Below are 24,469 nucleotides of genomic sequence, written 5' to 3' on the forward strand. Positions count from 1 at the left end.
AGCAACCACACCGGACACCACTACAGAAAGTACATTAGAAACAACAACAGCAACCACACTGGACACCACTACAGAAAGTACAACAGCAGAAACAACAACAGCAACCACACTGGACACCACTACAGAAAGTACATTAGAAACAGCAACAGCAACCACACTGGACACCACTACAGAAAGTACATTAGAAACAACAACAGCAACCACACTGGACACCACTACAGAAAGTACAACAGCAGAAACAACAACAGCAACCACACTGGACACCACTACAGAAAGTACATTAGAAACAGCAACAGCAACCACACTGGACACCACTACAGAAAGTACAACAGCAGAAACAACAACAGCAACCACACTGGACACCACTACAGAAAGTACATTAGAAACAGCAACAGCAACCACACTGGACACCACTACAGAAAGTACATTAGAAACAACAACAGCAACCACACTGGACACCACTACAGAAAGTACATTAGAAACAGCAACAGCAACCACACTGGACACCACTACAGAAAGTACAACAGCAGAAACAACAACAGCAACCACACTGGACACCACTACAGAAAGTACATTAGAAACAGCAACAGCAACCACACTGGACACCACTACAGAAAGTACATTAGAAACAACAACAGCAACCACACTGGACACCACTACAGAAAGTACAACAGCAGAAACAACAACAGCAACCACACTGGACACCACTACAGAAAGTACATTAGAAACAGCAACAGCAACCACACTGGACACCACTACAGAAAGTACAACAGCAGAAACAACAACAGCAACCACACTGGACACCACTACAGAAAGTACATTAGAAACAGCAACAGCAACCACACTGGACACCACTACAGAAAGTACATTAGAAACAACAACAGCAACCACACTGGACACCACTACAGAAAGTACATTAGAAACAGCAACAGCAACCACACTGGACACCACTACAGAAAGTACAACAGCAGAAACAACAACAGCAACCACACTGGACACCACTACAGAAAGTACATTAGAAACAGCAACAGCAACCACACTGGACACCACTACAGAAAGTACATTAGAAACAACAACAGCAACCACACTGGACACCACTACAGAAAGTACAACAGCAGAAACAACAACAGCAACCACACTGGACACCACTACAGAAAGTACATTAGAAACAACAACAGCAACCACACTGGACACCACTACAGAAAGTACATTAGAAACAACAACAGCAACCACACTGGACACCACTACAGAAAGTACATTAGAAACAACAACAGCAACCACACTGGACACCACTACAGAAAGTACATTAGAAACAGCAACAGCAACCACACCGGACACCACTACAGAAAGTACATTAGAAACAGCAACAGCAACCACACTGGACACCACTACAGAAAGTACATTAGAAACAACAACAGCAACCACACTGGACACCACTACAGAAAGTACATTAGAAACAACAACAGCAACCACACTGGACACCACTACAGAAAGTACATTAGAAACAACAACAGCAACCACACCGGACACCACTACAGAAAGTACATTAGAAACAGCAACAGCAACCACACCGGACACCACTACAGAAAGTACATTAGAAACAGCAACAGCAACCACACTGGACACCACTACAGAAAGTACAACAGCAGAAACAACAACAGCAACCACACTGGACACCACTACAGAAAGTACATTAGAAACAGCAACAGCAACCACACTGGACACCACTACAGAAAGTACATCAGAAACAACAACCACACTGGACACCACTACAGAAAGTACATTAGAAACAACAACAGCAACCACACTGGACACCACTACAGAAAGTACATTAGAAACAGCAACAGCAACCACACTGGACACCACTACAGAAAGTACATTAGAAACAGCAACAGCAACCACACTGGACACCACTACAGAAAGTACATTAGAAACAACAACAGCAACCACACTGGACACCACTACAGAAAGTACATTAGAAACAGCAACAGCAACCACACTGGACACCACTACAGAAAGTACATTAGAAACAACAACAGCAACCACACTGGACACCACTACAGAAAGTACATTAGAAACAGCAACAGCAACCACACTGGACACCACTACAGAAAGTACATTAGAAACAACAACAGCAACCACACCGGACACCACTACAGAAAGTACATTAGAAACAACAACAGCAACCACACTGGACACCACTACAGAAAGTACATTAGAAACAACAACAGCAACCACACTGGACACCACTACAGAAAGTACATTAGAAACAGCAACAGCAACCACACTGGACACCACTACAGAAAGTACATTAGAAACAGCAACAGCAACCACACTGGACACCACTACAGAAAGTACAACAGCAGAAACAACAACAGCAACCACACTGGACACCACTACAGAAAGTACATTAGAAACAACAACAGCAACCACACTGGACACCACTACAGAAAGTACAACAGCAGAAACAACAACAGCAACCACACTGGACACCACTACAGAAAGTACATTAGAAACAACAACAGCAACCACACCGGACACCACTACAGAAAGTACAACAGCAGAAACAACAACAGCAACCACACTGGACACCACTACAGAAAGTACATTAGAAACAGCAACAGCAACCACACTGGACACCACTACAGAAAGTACATTAGAAACAACAACAGCAACCACACTGGACACCACTACAGAAAGTACAACAGCAGAAACAACAACAGCAACCACACTGGACACCACTACAGAAAGTACATTAGAAACAGCAACAGCAACCACACTGGACACCACTACAGAAAGTACAACAGCAGAAACAACAACAGCAACCACACTGGACACCACTACAGAAAGTACATTAGAAACAGCAACAGCAACCACACTGGACACCACTACAGAAAGTACATTAGAAACAACAACAGCAACCACACTGGACACCACTACAGAAAGTACATTAGAAACAGCAACAGCAACCACACTGGACACCACTACAGAAAGTACAACAGCAGAAACAACAACAGCAACCACACTGGACACCACTACAGAAAGTACATTAGAAACAGCAACAGCAACCACACTGGACACCACTACAGAAAGTACATTAGAAACAACAACAGCAACCACACTGGACACCACTACAGAAAGTACAACAGCAGAAACAACAACAGCAACCACACTGGACACCACTACAGAAAGTACATTAGAAACAACAACAGCAACCACACTGGACACCACTACAGAAAGTACAACAGCAGAAACAACAACAGCAACCACACTGGACACCACTACAGAAAGTACATTAGAAACAGCAACAGCAACCACACTGGACACCACTACAGAAAGTACATTAGAAACAGCAACAGCAACCACACCGGACACCACTACAGAAAGTACATTAGAAACAACAACAGCAACCACACTGGACACCACTACAGAAAGTACATTAGAAACAACAACAGCAACCACACTGGACACCACTACAGAAAGTACATTAGAAACAACAACAGCAACCACACCGGACACCACTACAGAAAGTACATTAGAAACAACAACAGCAACCACACCGGACACCACTACAGAAAGTACATTAGAAACAACAACAGCAACCACACCGGACACCACTACAGAAAGTACATTAGAAACAACAACAGCAACCACACCGGACACCACTACAGAAAGTACATTAGAAACAACAACAGCAACCACACCGGACACCACTACAGAAAGTACAACATCTGAAACAACAACAGCAACCACACTGGACACCACTACAGAAAGTACATTAGAAACAACAACAGCAACCACACTGGACACCACTACAGAAAGTACATTAGAAACAGCAACAGCAACCACACTGGACACCACTACAGAAAGTACAACAGCAGAAACAACAACAGCAACCACACTGGACACCACTACAGAAAGTACATTAGAAACAACAACAGCAACCACACCGGACACCACTACAGAAAGTACATTAGAAACAGCAACAGCAACCACACCGGACACCACTACAGAAAGTACATTAGAAACAGCAACAGCAACCACACTGGACACAACTACAGAATGTACATTAGAAACAGCAACAGCAACCACACTGGACACCACTACAGAAAGTACATTAGAAACAACAACAGCAACCACACCGGACACCACTACAGAAAGTACATTAGAAACAACAACAGCAACCACACTGGACACCACTACAGAAAGTACATTAGAAACAACAACAGCAACCACACTGGACACCACTACAGAAAGTACATTAGAAACAGCAACAGCAAAAACACTGGACACCACTACAGAAAGTACATTAGAAACAACAACAGCAACCACACTGGACACCACTACAGAAAGTACATTAGAAACAACAACAGCAACCACACTGGACACAACTACAGAAAGTACATTAGAAACAACAACAGCAACCACACTGGTCACCACTACAGAAAGTACATTAGAAACAACAACAGCAACCACACTGGACACCACTACAGAAAGTACATTAGAAAAAACAACAGCAACCACACTGGACACCACTACAGAAAGTACAACAGCAGAAACAACAACAGCAACCACACTGGACACCACTACAGAAAGTACATTAGAAACAACAACAGCAACCACACTGGACACCACTACAGAAAGTACATTAGAAACAACAACAGCAACCACACTGGACACCACTACAGAAAGTACATTAGAAACAGCAACAGCAACCACACTGGACACCACTACAGAAAGTACATTAGAAACAACAACAGCAACCACACTGGACACCACTACAGAAAGTACATTAGAAACAACAACAGCAACCACACTGGACACCACTACAGAAAGTACATTAGAAACAGCAACAGCAACCACACTGGACACCACTACAGAAAGTACATTAGAAACAACAACAGCAACCACACTGGACACCACTACAGAAAGTACATTAGAAACAGCAACAGCAACCACACTGGACACCACTACAGAAAGTACATTAGAAACAACAACAGCAACCACACTGGACACCACTACAGAAAGTACATTAGAAACAACAACAGCAACCACACTGGACACAACTACAGAAAGTACATTAGAAACAACAACAGCAACCACACTGGACACCACTACAGAAAGTACAACATCTGAAACAACAACAGCAACCACACTGGACACCACTACAGAAAGTACATTAGAAACAACAACAGCAACCACACTGGACACCACTACAGAAAGTACATTAGAAACAGCAACAGCAACCACACTGGACACCACTACAGAAAGTACATTAGAAACAACAACAGCAACCACACTGGACACCACTACAGAAAGTACATTAGAAACAACAACAGCAACCACACTGGACACCACTACAGAAAGTACATTAGAAACAGCAACAGCAACCACACTGGACACCACTACAGAAAGTACATTAGAAACAACAACAGCAACCACACTGGACACCACTACAGAAAGTACATTAGAAACAGCAACAGCAACCACACTGGACACCACTACAGAAAGTACATTAGAAACAGCAACAGCAACCACACTGGACACCACTACAGAAAGTACATTAGAAACAACAACAGCAACCACACTGGTCACCACTACAGAAAGTACATTAGAAACAACAACAGCAACCACACTGGACACCACTACAGAAAGTACATTAGAAACAACAACAGCAACCACACCGGACACCACTACAGAAAGTACATTAGAAACAACAACAGCAACCACACTGGACACCACTACAGAAAGTACAACAGCAGAAACAACAACAGCAACCACACTGGACACCACTACAGAAAGTACATTAGAAACAACAACAGCAACCACACTGGACACCACTACAGAAAGTACAACAGCAGAAACAACAACAGCAACCACACTGGACACCACTACAGAAAGTACATTAGAAACAGCAACAGCAACCACACCGGACACCACTACAGAAAGTACATTAGAAACAACAACAGCAACCACACCGGACACCACTACAGAAAGTACAACAGCAGAAACAACAACAGCAACCACACTGGACACCACTACAGAAAGTACATTAGAAACAACAACAGCAACCACACCGGACACCACTACAGAAAGTACATTAGAAACAACAACAGCAACCACACTGGACACCACTACAGAAAGTACATTAGAAACAACAACAGCAACCACACTGGACACCACTACAGAAAGTACATTAGAAACAGCAACAGCAACCACACTGGACACCACTACAGAAAGTACATTAGAAACAACAACAGCAACCACACCGGACACCACTACAGAAAGTACATTAGAAACAACAACAGCAACCACACTGGACACCACTACAGAAAGTACATTAGATACAGCAACAGCAACCACACTGGACACCACTACAGAAAGTACATTAGAAACAACAACAGCAACCACACTGGACACCACTACAGAAAGTACATTAGAAACAACAACAGCAACCACACTGGACACCACTACAGAAAGTACAACATCTGAAACAACAACAGCAACCACACTGGACACCACTACAGAAAGTACATTAGAAACAGCAACAGCAACCACACTGGACACCACTACAGAAAGTACATTAGAAACAACAACAGCAACCACACTGGACACCACTACAGAAAGTACATTAGAAACAACAACAGCAACCACACTGGACACCACTACAGAAAGTACATTAGAAACAGCAACAGCAACCACACTGGACACCACTACAGAAAGTACATTAGAAACAACAACAGCAACCACACCGGACACCACTACAGAAAGTACATTAGAAACAACAACAACAACCACACTGGACACCACTACAGAAAGTACAACAGCAGAAACAACAACAGCAACCACACTGGACACCACTACAGAAAGTACATTAGAAACAGCAACAGCAACCACACCGGACACCACTACAGAAAGTACATTAGAAACAACAACAGCAACCACACTGGTCACCACTACAGAAAGTACATTAGAAACAACAACAGCAACCACACTGGACACCACTACAGAAAGTACATTAGAAACAGCAACAGCAACCACACTGGACACCACTACAGAAAGTACAACAGCAGAAACAACAACAGCAACCACACTGGACACCACTACAGAAAGTACATTAGAAACAACAACAGCAACCACACTGGACACCACTACAGAAAGTACATTAGAAACAACAACAGCAACCACACTGGACACCACTACAGAAAGTACATTAGAAACAACAACAGCAACCACACTGGACACCACTACAGAAAGTACATTAGAAACAACAACAGCAACCACACTGGACACCACTACAGAAAGTACATTAGAAACAACAACAGCAACCACACCGGACACCACTACAGAAAGTACATTAGAAACAACAACAGCAACCACACTGGACACAACTACAGAAAGTACATTAGAAACAACAACAGCAACCACACCGGACACCACTACAGAAAGTACATTAGAAACAACAACAGCAACCACACCGGACACCACTACAGAAAGTACATTAGAAACAACAACAGCAACCACACTGGACACCACTACAGAAAGTACAACAGCAGAAACAACAACAGCAACCACACCGGACACCACTACAGAAAGTACATTAGAAACAGCAACAGCAACCACACTGGACACCACTACAGAAAGTACAACAGCAGAAACAACAACAGCAACCACACCGGACACCACTACAGAAAGTACATTAGAAACAACAACAGCAACCACACCGGACACCACTACAGAAAGTACATTAGAAACAGCAACAGCAACCACACTGGACACCACTACAGAAAGTACAACAGCAGAAACAACAACAGCAACCACACCGGACACCACTACAGAAAGTACATTAGAAACAACAACAGCAACCACACTGGACACCACTACAGAAAGTACATTAGAAACAACAACAGCAACCACACTGGACACCACTACAGAAAGTACATTAGAAACAGCAACAGCAACCACACTGGACACCACTACAGAAAGTACATTAGAAACAACAACAGCAACCACACTGGACACCACTACAGAAAGTACATTAGAAACAACAACAGCAACCACACTGGACACCACTACAGAAAGTACATTAGAAACAACAACAGCAACCACACTGGACACCACTACAGAAAGTACATTAGAAACAGCAACAGCAACCACACCGGACACCACTACAGAAAGTACATTAGAAACAGCAACAGCAACCACACTGGACACAACTACAGAAAGTACATTAGAAACAACAACAGCAACCACACTGGACACCACTACAGAAAGTACAACATCTGAAACAACAACAGCAACCACACTGGACACCACTACAGAAAGTACATTAGAAACAACAACAGCAACCACACTGGACACCACTACAGAAAGTACATTAGAAACAGCAACAGCAACCACACTGGACACCACTACAGAAAGTACATTAGAAACAACAACAGCAACCACACTGGACACCACTACAGAAAGTACATTAGAAACAGCAACAGCAACCACACTGGACACAACTACAGAAAGTACATTAGAAACAACAACAGCAACCACACTGGACACCACTACAGAAAGTACATTAGAAACAACAACAGCAACCACACTGGACACCACTACAGAAAGTACAACATCTGAAACAACAACAGCAACCACACTGGACACCACTACAGAAAGTACATTAGAAACAACAACAGCAACCACACTGGACACCACTACAGAAAGTACATTAGAAACAGCAACAGCAACCACACTGGACACCACTACAGAAAGTACATTAGAAACAACAACAGCAACCACACTGGACACCACTACAGAAAGTACATTAGAAACAACAACAGCAACCACACTGGACACCACTACAGAAAGTACATTAGAAACAGCAACAACAACCACACTGGACACCACTACAGAAAGTACAACATCTGAAACAACAACAGCAACCACACTGGACACCACTACAGAAAGTACATTAGAAACAACAACAGCAACCACACTGGACACCACTACAGAAAGTACATTAGAAACAGCAACAGCAACCACACTGGACACCACTACAGAAAGTACATTAGAAACAGCAACAGCAACCACACTGGACACCACTACAGAAAGTACATTAGAAACAACAACAGCAACCACACTGGACACCACTACAGAAAGTACATTAGAAACAACAACAGCAACCACACTGGACACCACTACAGAAAGTACATTAGAAACAGCAACAACAACCACACTGGACACCACTACAGAAAGTACAACATCTGAAACAACAACAGCAACCACACTGGACACAACTACAGAAAGTACATTAGAAACAACAACAGCAACCACACTGGACACCACTACAGAAAGTACATTAGAAACAACAACAGCAACCACACTGGACACCACTACAGAAAGTACATTAGAAACAGCAACAGCAACCACACTGGACACCACTACAGAAAGTACATTAGAAACAACAACAGCAACCACACTGGACACCACTACAGAAAGTACATTAGAAACAACAACAGCAACCACACCGGACACCACTACAGAAAGTACATTAGAAACAACAACAGCAACCACACTGGACACCACTACAGAAAGTACAACAGCAGAAACAACAACAGCAACCACACCGGACACCACTACAGAAAGTACATTAGAAACAACAACAGCAACCACACCGGACACCACTACAGAAAGTACATTAGAAACAACAACAGCAACCACACTGGACACCACTACAGAAAGTACATTAGAAACAACAACAGCAACCACACTGGACACCACTACAGAAAGTACATTAGAAACAGCAACAGCAACCACACTGGACACCACTACAGAAAGTACAACAGCAGAAACAACAACAGCAACCACACTTGACACCACTACAGAAAGTACATTAGAAACAACAACAGCAACCACACCGGACACCACTACAGAAAGTACATTAGAAACAGCAACAGCAACCACACCGGACACCACTACAGAAAGTACATTAGAAACAACAACAGCAACCACACTGGACACCACTACAGAAAGTACAACAGCAAAAACAACAACAGCAACCACACTGGACACCACTACAGAAAGTACATTAGAAACAACAACAGCAACCACACTGGACACCACTACAGAAAGTACATTAGAAACAGCAACAGCAACCACACTGGACACCACTACAGAAAGTACATTAGAAACAACAACAGCAACCACACTGGACACCACTACAGAAAGTACATTAGATACAACAACAGCAACCACACTGGACACCACTACAGAAAGTACATTAGAAACAACAACAGCAACCACACTGGACACCACTACAGAAAGTACATTAGAAACAGCAACAGCAACCACACTGGACACCACTACAGAAAGTACATTAGAAACAACAACAGCAACCACACTGGACACCACTACAGAAAGTACATTAGAAACAGCAACAGCAACCACACTGGACACCACTACAGAAAGTACAACAGCAGAAACAACAACAGCAACCACACCGGACACCACTACAGAAAGTACATTAGAAACAACAACAGCAACCACACTGGACACCACTACAGAAAGTACATTAGAAACAACAGCAGCAACCACACTGGACACCACTACAGAAAGTACATTAGAAACAACAACAGCAACCACACTGGACACCACTACAGAAAGTACATTAGAATCAGCAACAGCAACCACACTGGACACCACTACAGAAAGTACATTAGAAACAGCAACAGCAACCACACTGGACACAACTACAGAAAGTACATTAGAAACAGCAACAGCAACCACACTGGACACCACTACAGAAAGTACATTAGAAACAACAACAGCAACCACACCGGACACCACTACAGAAAGTACATTACAAACAACAACAGCAGCCACACTGGACACCACTACAGAAAGTACATTAGAAACAGCAACAGCAACCACACTGGACACCACTACAGAAAGTACATTAGAAACAGCAACAGCAACCACACTGGACACCACTACAGAAAGTACATTAGAAACAACAACAGCAACCACACCGGACACCACTACAGAAAGTACATTACAAACAACAACAGCAGCCACACTGGACACCACTACAGAAAGTACATTAGAAACAACAACAGCAACCACACTGGACACAACTACAGAAAGTACATTAGAAACAACAACAGCAACCACACTGGACACCACTACAGAAAGTACATTAGAAACAACAACAGCAACCACACTGGACACCACTACAGAAAGTACATTAGAAACAACAACAGCAACCACACCGGACACCACTACAGAAAGTACATTAGAAACAACAACAGCAACCACACTGGACACCACTACAGAAAGTACATTAGAAACAACAACAGCAACCACACTGGACACCACTACAGAAAGTACAACAGCAGAAACAACAACAGCAACCACACTGGACACCACTACAGAAAGTACATTAGAAACAGCAACAGCAACCACACTGGACACCACTACAGAAAGTACATTAGAAACAACAACAGCAACCACACCGGACACCACTACAGAAAGTACATTAGAAACAGCAACAGCAACCACACTGGACACCACTACAGAAAGTACATTAGAAACAACAACAGCAACCACACTGGACACCACTACAGAAAGTACATTAGAAACAACAACAGCAACCACACTGGACACCACTACAGAATGTACAACAGCAGAAACAACAACAGCAACCACACTGGACACCACTACAGAAAGTACATTAGAAACAGCAACAGCAACCACACTGGACACCACTACAGAAAGTACATTAGAAACAACAACAGCAACCACACCGGACACCACTACAGAAAGTACATTAGAAACAGCAACAGCAACCACACTGGACACCACTACAGAAAGTACATTAGAAACAACAACAGCAACCACACTGGACACCACTACAGAAAGTACATTAGAAACAACAACAGCAACCACACTGGACACCACTACAGAAAGTACATTAGAAACAACAACAGCAACCACACTGGATACCACTACAGAAAGTACAACAGCAGAAACAACAACAGCAACCACACTGGACACCACTACAGAAAGTACATTAGAAACAACAACAGCAACCACACTGGACACCACTACAGAAAGTACAACAGCAGAAACAACAACAGCAACCACACTGGACACCACTACAGAAAGTACATTAGAAACAACAACAGCAACCACACCGGACACCACTACAGAAAGTACATTAGAAACAACAACAGCAACCACACTGGACACCACTACAGAAAGTACATTAGAAACAGCAACAGCAACCACACTGGACACCACTACAGAAAGTACATTAGAAACAACAACAGCAACCACACTGGACACCACTACAGAAAGTACATTAGAAACAACAACAGGAACCACACTGGACACCACTACAGAAAGTACATTAGAAACAGCAACAGCAACCACACCGGACACCACTACAGAAAGTACATTAGAAACAACAACAGCAACCACACTGGACACCACTACAGAAAGTACATTAGAAACAACAGCAGCAACCACACTGGACACCACTACAGAAAGTACATTAGAAACAACAACAGCAACCACACTGGACACCACTACAGAAAGTACATTAGAAACAGCAACAGCAACCACACTGGACACCACTACAGAAAGTACATTAGAAACAACAACAGCAACCACACTGGACACCACTACAGAAAGTACATTAGAAACAACAACAGCAACCACACTGGACACCACTACAGAAAGTACATTAGAAACAGCAACAGCAACCACACTGGACACCACTACAGAAAGTACATTAGAAACAACAACAGCAACCACACTGGACACCACTACAGAAAGTACATTAGAAACAACAACAGCAACCACACTGGACACCACTACAGAAAGTACATTAGAAACAACAGCAGCAACCACACTGGACACCACTACAGAAAGTACATTAGAAACAACAACAGCAACCACACTGGACACCACTACAGAAAGTACATTAGAAACAGCAACAGCAACCACACTGGACACCACTACAGAAAGTACATTAGAAACAACAACAGCAACCACACTGGACACCACTACAGAAAGTACATTAGAAACAACAACAGCAACCACACTGGACACCACTACAGAAAGTACATTAGAAACAACAACAGCAACCACACTGGACACCACTACAGAAAGTACATTAGAAACAGCAACAGCAACCACACTGGACACCACTACAGAAAGTACATTAGAAACAACAACAGCAACCACACTGGACACCACTACAGAAAGTACAACAGCAGAAACAACAACAGCAACCACACTGGACACCACTACAGAAAGTACATTAGAAACAACAACAGCAACCACACTGGACACCACTACAGAAAGTACATTAGAAACAACAACAGCAACCACACCGGACACCACTACAGAAAGTACATTAGAAACAACAACAGCAACCACACTGGTCACCACTACAGAAAGTACATTAGAAACAACAACAGCAACCACACTGGACACCACTACAGAAAGTACATTAGAAACAACAACAGCAACCACACTGGACACCACTACAGAAAGTACATTAGAAACAGCAACAGCAACCACACTGGACACCACTACAGAAAGTACAACATCTGAAATCCCAATGGGAAGCACAGTACCTGGAACACCAAAATCAGACCGAACAGCAGTGACTAAAGCATCGTCTACCCCTCATGCTCCCAACACCACCACCCCAACAGGAACTACATTATCTGTACCCCAATCAACACCCATCACCTCAACGGTATCAAGCAGTTCTAGCGGTAAGGGGTTTTTTTCTGTAAATTTAGTGCTTTGGGTTATTGCTGTATAGATAGAAGAGTTTTTGTAGGATAAAAGTTGAGGAAACATTTGCTATTTAGTTAGTGTATATTTATCAGTGGCACATGAATTTTCAATTTAATAAATGTCCCTTCCTGCAAGCGTTTTATAGGTGTATGGGTTCATGACACTAGGCTATTGTAGCGCCAGAACATAGTCATCTTTGTGTGATAAAATGTAGATCAGCTAAGGCTAGCATTATTGAATGCAGTGGTGCTTCCCAGTCATAAAGGAATTGGGCTCTACTACTGTAGATATTATACGGAAGTTTCAAATTAACTATTGGAAACAGTGTGATTTTGGCTATAGTGAGAGGCAGGACTAGCAGACATCCTATCATATAGGTGTAAATACTGCTGTCTTTTAACAGTATATTATAGATGGGCCTTTCAGCCAATCAGAGTGCACGTTTCGCCTTCTGTGTTCCACGACACATCATGGAGAAACCCTATTCATGACATCACCTGTGCCACTTTGCTGGACGCCACCTACTTCAAAAAATCCTATCCGAGGCACCGTCAAGCACAGCCATTCAGCTGAAACGTGCAGCGAGAAGAGATTCATTTTTAAACAGGGTTAACAATTCAAGAGCGCTACTATTTTCCATCCACTTTAGTTGAGATGTGGCTCGTGGTTCGAGTGAAGGACTGGATTAGCTACGTGGAGACTGTGCAGCAGCAATGTGTTCTGTTCTCTCTCCACTAAGCCAGGCTCTGAGAAGCAGTGTGGCTCATGGTTCGAGTGAAGGACTGGAGTAGCAAAGAAACATAAGTCTTGGTCCTTCTGTTCTCTCGCAAGGTTTAAGGCAAGCCACAGTTCAGTTTGGGTGCTTCATGGAGCCTGTGATTTCACACATTCTTTGGCATTCCATCTGATTTGAAAGTTTTAAATGTTCTCTGGGCGTTGTAATGAACCTCGTCCTAGCGGCTGATGAGTTAATAACCCTGACCTCTCCACTACAGGGCTCGCTTTTTGATTCAATAGTAAGTGGTTTGTCTTTGAACTGTATGGTTAGTGGTCTATGGTCCAGCCCTCACCTTTCCATTCAAATCAATGGGCTGAGATTCCAACTCGTTAGAACATCAATGCATGGACGCATTGTGTCATGGCTGTTTTGACTGAGCATGTTCATACTTTAAATACAGACTGCATTCAACATTTTAGGAGATGTGGTGAGTTTGTACCTCTTATACAAGAGGTTTAAAAAAAACAAAAGCGACGTTGTTGATGCATCCGTCCTCTCAACCAACAGAGAACCCGAAAGGGAGAATTTCAAACATTAATCAGAAACACGCAGGTATGTGACAGTGAGAGACAGTTTAGGTATTTTAGAATGACAGGTGAAAGGTTTGACGATCTGGTAAACGGATTGGGAACATTTCTTCAATGCAAAAATACACATGTGATGCAGCGACACCTGCAGAAAGACTTGCAGTCACACTGCACAGAGCAACTGGCAATTCCCAGCAAAGCATGGCCACAGCCTTTACATTCTCTCCAGTCCTTTTCTATTGCTTTCTGAATACGACACACCAACGCTGTTTCTATTATTTGGGCATCTCTATATTCTGTAAGTGAGGGGTTATATAAATGTGGACGTCTATGAACTTCTTCTATTAAAAGTTCCTCGAAGTCTTGCTCCATGATGGATTACCAGCGTACGACCGTTCAGCAAATGTTGACATTGATCACCATCGACCCCATGCGATTTCAGGTCACAGATGCATGAGAAAAGGCTGTACGACGTTCCAAAAAAGAGACGCATGTCGCAAGAGTGTGGATGATGTGATTCCAGCCAGTCGCACAGGGTCAGAGACCCTCAACTGTTGTGTTTTGACTGTAACTTCTACTTAAAGAGGTCTAATGGTCCTTGAACCCATGGCCTTGATTGGGGTACTTTACCTGAATGAAAAGAGCCCTATTGTGGAGTTTAGTGAACCACTTTTTTAAATGATATTTTGGGTAAAACATTTTACCCAAAATATCACAGACTAGCTCTGTGTTGTTGTGCATGTTTGAAAGAGCCACTTTATTTATTAGTTCTCATATGTTTCTGTTCCATCCAGAAATCCTTTCCACGACAGCATATGAAGACTCACACCTGGGCTGGAGAACCACAGGGATTGTCATTGGAGTGATAGTCGGGGCTGCTTTGTTAATATTGCTGATCTGTTTATTAATAATGCTAGCAAGGAAAATGACTGGGAAAACGTCAACGTACTCACTAGACCCAAAGGAACTCGCACAGAGCTATAAACCAAGGGGAACTATGGGAACTTTTTTTTATCAAGATATATAGATGAATATTTTTATTTATATTTCTACCATATTTTTGCAAACAAAAGAATTCTAAAGTATAACAATGCTGAATGCGCACAAATGAGAAACAATCATACAGTGTACATTTATATTTATGTGTTCAATTTAAACACAATATTGAAATCGATAATGCACTTTGTAAAGGCAGAATCAGAGACTTTTGAAGAATTGTCTTTATTCCATGCTTTTAAATCCAGGTTTATAATTGAATTGAATGTGTCAAATATGAACGACTCCTATAGTTTTTTTATTTTTATTTTGTGATTATTAAGGTGAGAGAAAGCAGCAGCTCTAGAATGATGGGTAATCAGGATACAGTCAGCATTATGCTGAAATCTGCATATCCCGATTACCCATGATTCTATATCTACTGTTTCCTCTCACCTTCATTCGAAAGCTACTTCTATATCCACACACACATGCATAGTATAATATATACACTGCATGCGCTTGTGTTATTATTATTTATACATAGAGATGAATCCATTCAATTTCATTTATTTTATATACAGTGTGACTTCCTTATAAGCCTTCATAATCTTTTTTTATTTAATCTTATTACGTGGTTTAAAATTTAGTTTTAAAAAATACTAATGATAATCTTGGATTGAACGAAGGCACCAGAACATGGCAATGCTGTCTGTGTTGAAACCGTCAGAAATGCTTTCTTACATCCAGTTGCTTTTATTTGTTTTTAAACACATTGTACTGCGTTGATTATACACGGAGGGATTTTAAAGATGACATGACAGGTTATGTACGTATGTATGTGCTTGAAATTATTACTAAAACATCTGTTTGTGTTTACCTTTAAAATAAGTCATGATGTTGTTTTTCAGAAAAAATCTAATATATATTATTATAATATTGGGGTACACCTGGTAAAAAAAATCTATCTATCTATCTATCGATCTATCTATCTATCTACATACATATATATATATATATATATATATATATATATATATATATATATATATATATAAAATACACGGATGAAGGCTATATTTGCATCCTGAGCCATTTGAAAAAAAAGACATAATACTGCAGTAGTGACGCCAAAGTGGCATATTCCTCTAGAAGATTATACTTGATCTTTGAACCCATTTGACTGCTGTGCACCTCAGGACCACTTTGAAACACAACATGTCTCGTTTTCAATCACTCAGCAACACCCACAATAGTAGTATTGTCTTTTTTTTTTATGCATTTTTTAGCGCTTTGTAAATGCTAAAGAAAAACACCAAAAGACATTTCTGCACGTTCTGCTCAAACAGTGTGTCTGCACTGAGTGACAGGGAAACAAAAGAACTGAGGGTATTTATTCAATGGTAATGTGCACAATATCAGAAATGTTTAATTAATTTAATTTACTCAGTTTAACGTAGTGTGTAGTTCAAAGTTATACATGGGACTGCTTTATTGGCATAAGGATATTTAATAAAACTTTTTTTTTTTTAAAAAACTAATAATGTTTTGCCCTAAACATGATTTATGCTTTATTTTCTTCAAATCCACTGTTTTACCTGGATTATAAATGCAATAAGACCCTTCAGGGCGTCCGTATATGTCAAATAGACTGTCTGGACTTATTGCATACACACCTGTTTGAAAGGAGGTATAACTGCCATATAATTATATATATATATATATGTATATATATATATATATATATATATATATATATATATATATATATATATATAAAGAAATACAAAAAAGTGTTTGGGGGGGGTGTACACAAAAGGTTTAAATGATGAGAAAATCATTTATTTCAGGACGTTTCAGACAAACGCCCTCCTTCAGCTGTGTAGAAAGACTGAACTGTGTTTACTTTGCTTTCTATAGTATATACAGTATTCTACATATAATATCCCCTTTAGTCATTGCGTGTATAATTCTCAAACTCCATTGTAAAATTTCTACAAATGAAAAAAATAAAAATGTGACCGAAGAGGATCCAGAGAAGACCCTGATATTATCATCTCATACAGCCAACTGGAATTCCATGCTCCCGGATAGTTTGTATCAGATTGCTTAAGAGGGTTTGTATCAGAAGATAACTCAAACCAAGGCATGAAGCATATTTTGATACACACAGTACAATACACACTGCTGTTTAACATCCCTGTAAGAGTGTGAGACACACAGTACAATACACACTGCTGTTTAACATCCCTGTAAGATTGTGAGACACACACAGTACAATACACACTGCTGTTTAACATCCCTGTAAGATTGTGAGACACACACAGTACAATACACATTGCTGTTTAACATCCCTGTAAGATTGTGAGACACACAGTACAATACACACTGCTGTTTAACATCCCTGTAAGATTGTGAGACACACACAGTACAATACACACTGCTGTTTAACATCCCTGTAAGATTGTGAGACACACACAGTACAATACACACTGCTGTTTAACATCCCTGTAAGATTGTGAGACACACAGTACAATACACACTGCTGTTTAACATCCCTGTAAGATTGTGAGACACACACAGTACAATACACACTGCTGTTTAACATCCCTGTAAGATTGTGAGACACACACAGTACAATACACACTGCTGTTTAACATTCCTGTAAGATTGTGAGACACACAGTACAATACATAAGTCTTTTACATAAGAAAACACAAGTATCAAACCTTTTCAACGTCAAATGAGCCACGTTGACATATTCTACAAAAAAAGAATAGGCCTACAGAAATGATGATGATCAAAACAAGCCCCAGGAGCACTCCTAGGACTATCACTGCAGCCCTCCAGCCCTGTACATCTCCTGCTCCAGACAGTCCTGTAAAGATCAAAGAACAGACATGGAAAATGCGCTTGAAAAACAATGTGCTATTCCAACATATAAAGCTAAGAGAATTACTCTGTTCCACAGGGATACTGTGTTACGTTTGCATGCACGAGAGTGAATACTGCTAATACGTGGAATTAATTTCAAAACCCAGTTAGAGAATTCCTGATGTTCAAAAATAACAGTAAGACACATTACATTACACTGATGAGCTCATATATACTGTATATATATAATATGGGACTTTTATATCTATAACATGGATTCCATTCTCTGGACAATGGTACAGGCTGTGTTACCTGCTGCAGATGCCTCTCCTTTTGTGGTTCTTGATGTTGCTATGGCTCTTCCTGTTGATGCCTTTGTTGGTGCTGATGTTTTAGTTGTTGTTGATTTTGTTGGTGCTGATGTTGTTGTTGATGCCTTTGTTGGTGCTGATGTTTTAGTTGTTGTTGATTTTGTTGGTGCTGATGTTGTTGTTGATGCCTTTGTTGGTGCTGATGTTGTTGTTGTTGTTGATTTTGTTGGTGCTGATGTTGTTGTTGTTGTTGTTGTTGTTGATGCTTTTGTTGGTGCTGATGTTGTTGTTGTTGTTGTTGATGCCTTTGTTGGTGCTGATGTTGTTGGTGTAGGTTTTGGTGTTGTTGTGGTTGTGGTTGTTGAATGCGTTGTAGTGATTTTGCTGTTTGTTAAGGTTCCTGGTTTTTTTGTAGTGGTTCTGGGTCTTGCAGTTGATTTTCTCGAGGTTGCCGTTGTTGGCTTTCCTGATGTTGTTGGGTTCTCTGTTGTTGGGTCCTCTGTTGTTGTTGGGTCCTCCTCTGTTGTTGTTGGGTCCTCCTCTGTTGTTGTTGGGTCCTCCTCTGTTGTTGTTGTTGGGTCCTCCTCTGTTGTTGTTGTTGGGTCCTCCTCTGTTGTTGTTGGGTCCTCCTCTGTTGTTGTTGTTGGGTCCTCCTCTGTTGTTGTTGTTGGGTCCTCCTCTGTTGTTGTTGTTGGGTCCTCTGTTGTTGTTGTTGGGTCCTCCTCTGTTGTTGTTGTTGGGTCCTCTGTTGTTGTTGTTGGGTCCTCTGTTGTTGTTGGTCTTGGTCGGGTGTCTGGTGTTGTTGGGTTGTCTAGTTTTGTTGAATTATCTGTTGCATTGTGTGATGCTGGTGTAAAAAGACAAAACAACAACTAATACCATTAAAACCCATTACTGAGATTTATGAAACAGACTCTTCAATTAACATTCACAATTCATTCCAACACAACCACTACACTAGCCATAACATGAGTTACAACATGTCTATCTGCTGTAGAAACAAACTGACTAAATAAAATCCTATAAAAACTTGTATCCCTTGTTGAATAAAACAGCTTTCAGCAACTACAGCTATGGCCAAAAGTGTTGCATCACCCTACAGAATTAACACATTGTGCTCCATGAAGTCAAATGAAACCTGCTGAGTAATATTACGTTAACATAATAAATTGCATATCGCTTTGTAGTTTTCCATATACTTAATGAAAAACAAAACAAAAAAAAACAAAAAATTTGACATTTAGAAATCTAACATGAAATACTGTACTACTAGTATGGCTTCCGGTAGACTTTTGCAAAATCATTTTGTAGTTTCTTTGATTACGTGATGTTAATTAAAAGACACAGTACATTAAGTACATTCTAACCATGCATAATAACATTGTAATTATGTGTAAGTACACCTGTATTTACTATGTAACTGCTATGTAAATACACAGTCATTAGAGACACTTCATGTAAAGTCTTACCCAATATTTAATACATATATTTATCAACCTCTACAATCACATACTTGTGTTTAGTAAATATTAGTACATTTGCGAACACAGTGCTACTCATACTAATGTTCCTGCGTTTGGAAGTATATCAGGTTTCTTTATATTTAACTGCTATACCTGTTTTCCCCCCTAGTAACCAGAAGATTGGATTCAATTGTTATATTTACCTCCTCCGTATGCCAGGCGGTTACTTCCCAGCATAACAGTTATAAGCATTATTAGCCCAATGATTCTGGAAGCCATCCTTGCTCTACTGGTGGTAAAAAAGTATGGGAGGCTGTTGGTTTCTTTTATACCATCATACTACCTTCCCCACCTAGATCTGAAAAACAAGGAATCCTAATTAATAGTGAAATAACTGCATCTAAGTATTTGCTCAACTCTGAATCACTTCTTGGGCTTGGCAAGCCCCACCTAGATATGAAAAACAAGGAATCCTAATTGATAGTAAAATAACTGCATCTAATTATTTTCTCAACTCTGAATCATTTCTTGGGCTTGCCAATCAACAGGGGTGGGGCAAACAACTCTGCCTTTGTGTTCTAGCTTCGAAGTTTGTCTAATCGCATTGTACCTGTAAAGAGCACCCTGGCATTCATTATGTAATGCACAGAAGCAGCATCTCCTTGCATGCTAGATTTTGATGGGAAAGTTCATCTCCGGACAGTTTCACAATCTTGCATCGTCTTCACGCTGAGTCAATGCCATCATAGCTGCTCAGAATGGGGTTTTCACAGGTGGTTCTATTTTTGTGTCTTGCCGATGCTCAGAACGGCTGATATCTTACCCGTTTAATGCAGACTCCAGCTACTCTGATCCACTTTTGCTGGATTTGTATAATTTCTACTTAGGTCACAGGGATTCAATTAAGTAACCCAAACAGTGGTCGATTTTTACAGACATCTTTAAATTTATAAACATGAATTCCGTGGCCCTCGTTTCACTTTATTTGTATTGCAAGACACACCATGGCAGCATGAAGTGGAATTTGACAACAAAAGGAATGCTTCACGTCACAGGACTAGGTTGACAATAATATATGGCACAAGACATTGAGAACCCAGGGTAAATAATGTGAAAGAGGCATGGGAACAAATAGCTGTTTCTGACCTGTGTACCGTCACAATATGCCTCCCCATCAGAATTTGCTACCCTTGTTTTTTTTTGTACAATGGGGGAAAAAGATGGTAATAAATTCTGATGGGTCATATTGTGGTGTCAGAAACTGCTACCCCTTTTAGAAACAAGGAAGATGAATTACCCCTGTTTGAGAAATAGTCAACAAACACCATTCATACTACATATTTTCATTGAAGTTAAATAATCTTAGGAAGGTAGCGTTGCCCCTGTTGGAAAAATAGACAACAGTAATAATTGTATCCGTTTATACTTATTTAATACCAATAAAATTCAAATGATTTGAGTAGAGAGGAAAGCACGGCTGCAAAATTGTATTCTAGTGCAAAAAAAGTCTGCGCTGACTTTGCGCTCCAGAAAATCCTGCCCAAACTACCTTAGCGCTAGTGCCGGTACTCTGTGACGTCATGAAAATCGAGTCCCAGCAGTTTCAATTTAGATTCCATTGTTTTTTTTTAATCCAGTACGGTAGTTAAAATGTCATGGCTATAAATAGCTATTACTGTATTACATCGTTTCCCCTCCCTTCTCCTGTGTTGTACGTGTGTGTTCAGCACACTTTGATAATGTAAACCCTGATCCTAATCCGCTGCCGCTGCTTGTGTAAGGGTGCAGTAAACCGTCACATCCGCAGGTGATGGGAACAATTTACCCTCATTCTGATATAGAACAGAAGGGAGCGGTTCCATGTAAATACAACGGTTCTTAAAATAGCGAACACCACACCCTTATCAAAAAGCCATTTCAATCAGCAGTGGAGCTGTAGCCCTCCACAAACGTACATTCATTTTATTGCGTCACATTTTTGTCATTAACTAACTTTTGTCAGTTTGAGATAGAGAAATGATTCCTTGAAGAGGTGTTCGAACTCATACTATAAATCACTCACTGTAAAACGTCACCTGTGAGGCTGTGACATCAGCGCTTCCTGCAGCCGGACATTGATACTTTGCAAACGTGGCAACTTTTTAAATCTTTGTGCATGATATAGGGATCAGAGAAAGGGTTAGAGTTAGGATTTGGATTAGGGTTAGGGTAGCAGTGTGGAGTAGTGGTTAGGGCTCTGGACTCTTGACCAGAGGGTCGTGGGTTCAATCCCAGGTGGGGGACACTGCTGCTGTACCCTTGAGCAAGGTACTTTACCTAGATTGCTCCAATAAAAACCCAACTGTAGAAATGGGTAATTGTATGTAAAAAATAATGTGATACTTTGTAACAATTGTAAGTTGCCCTGGATAAGGGTGTCTGCTAAGAAATAAATAATAATATGGTGCACAAAGATTTCCACATTAAGTACATTGTAACTATGCATAATAACATTGTAATGATGTGTAGGTACACGTGTTCACTGAGTAAATTAATTAGAGACACGCAAAATCAAGAAACAGTTTTACGCCTTTCTCCCACAAAAGGGCGCTGTTTAGCCTAAGTGCCTGCGTCCATCGTGAAGAAATGAAGTGATTGAAAGTGAAAAGCTGGCTTGTGTGAATGAGTAAGAGATTCATTCTTGAGATGGAAAAGAACTCTGAGTTCAGCACTTTATATCTGTATATCATATTGCTGTAAATAATTCAAGGCTGAGCAAACCTTTAGGACCAACTAGGGATTGAAATAGCTTTTCTTTTTTTTTTTTTTTTTTTTTAGCAAATGTATTCTTTGATTTATTTATTTTAAGATCTATTTAAGGCTTGCTAAAGCTGTCAGGCAAAACGGCAGGAAATCAGGTGACCACTGAAACAGCGATGCTTTTAAGTACTTTTATTTAACAAAATAAGACAAATGACTTTTAAACAAATAACATTACAGTTGAACAGCAACCCACTGCCACTCCCCAGCCTCTACACGACTGAGAACCAAAGCAAGTTATAATACTATACTAATAACAACATACGGGAGCAACAGCATTTCTTTTTTTCTTCGTTTGTTGATGTTTTTGTTGATGTTGTTCAGTTATTTTGATTCATGCTTCCAGCTCCCAATTTCCAATGCAAATGTAATGCATACTTCTGCCAGTTCAAGAGGGACTTATGTGCCTTGTCTCTTTGTACCCATTTCATAATAAACCCATCAGGGAGTCCCATGTGTGAGCCACTCTGCAGACGAGGCCTTAATTAACTGGTGTGCTTTGAAGGTATCTCCTCTTGGGGCCTAAGTGCACCATCTGTGTGGAGAGGCCTCCTGTTATCCACCCCTCTGATAACCAACACCCCCCACCCTCAGCAGCAGCACATGCCTCCTGCATATCACCATGGCAACCATCTGATAACCAACACCCACCAAACTCAGCAGCAGCACATGCCTCCTGCATATCACCATGGCAACCATCTGATAACCAACACCCACCAAACTCAGCAGCAGCACATGCCTCCTGCATATCACCATGGCAACCAGGCAGCAAGGCCTGAAAAAAAGCAACAGGAGTCCAAATCAGCTTTCCATTTTTCACACAAATGTGATCAGTCTAGTAAGATACTGTAGTGTAAGGTAGAACATGGCAGTGTGCTTTCCTCAGAGAGCACAATCTGTAGACCGAAACAGGCTTGTGCTTGTGTCTGTGTGTGTGGGTGTGTG

The 24,469-nt window shown here is 41.0% G+C and overlaps 1 protein-coding gene across 1 annotated transcript; it reads left to right on the forward strand.

Annotated features, from left to right (window-relative positions):
• Positions 1-10,238: 10,238 nt before the first annotated feature.
• On the forward strand, positions 10,239-16,987 carry LOC131737663 (probable serine/threonine-protein kinase clkA). Its single transcript, XM_059027943.1, has 2 exons — positions 10,239-13,772; positions 15,897-16,987. The coding sequence occupies exon 1, from the start codon at positions 11,659-11,661 to the stop codon at positions 13,603-13,605; it is 1,947 nt and encodes a 648-aa protein (XP_058883926.1). The 5' UTR covers positions 10,239-11,658; the 3' UTR covers positions 13,606-13,772; positions 15,897-16,987.
• The last annotated feature ends 7,482 nt before the right edge of the window (positions 16,988-24,469 follow it).

This window comes from Acipenser ruthenus, chromosome 8, assembly GCF_902713425.1.
Source record: "Acipenser ruthenus chromosome 8, fAciRut3.2 maternal haplotype, whole genome shotgun sequence".
Taxonomy (NCBI): domain Eukaryota; kingdom Metazoa; phylum Chordata; class Actinopteri; order Acipenseriformes; family Acipenseridae; genus Acipenser; species Acipenser ruthenus.

Coding starts and splice junctions, on each gene's coding strand:
- LOC131737663 (XM_059027943.1), top strand. CDS start 11,659: ATGTACAACAGCAGAAACAACAACAGCAACCACACTGGACACCACTAC.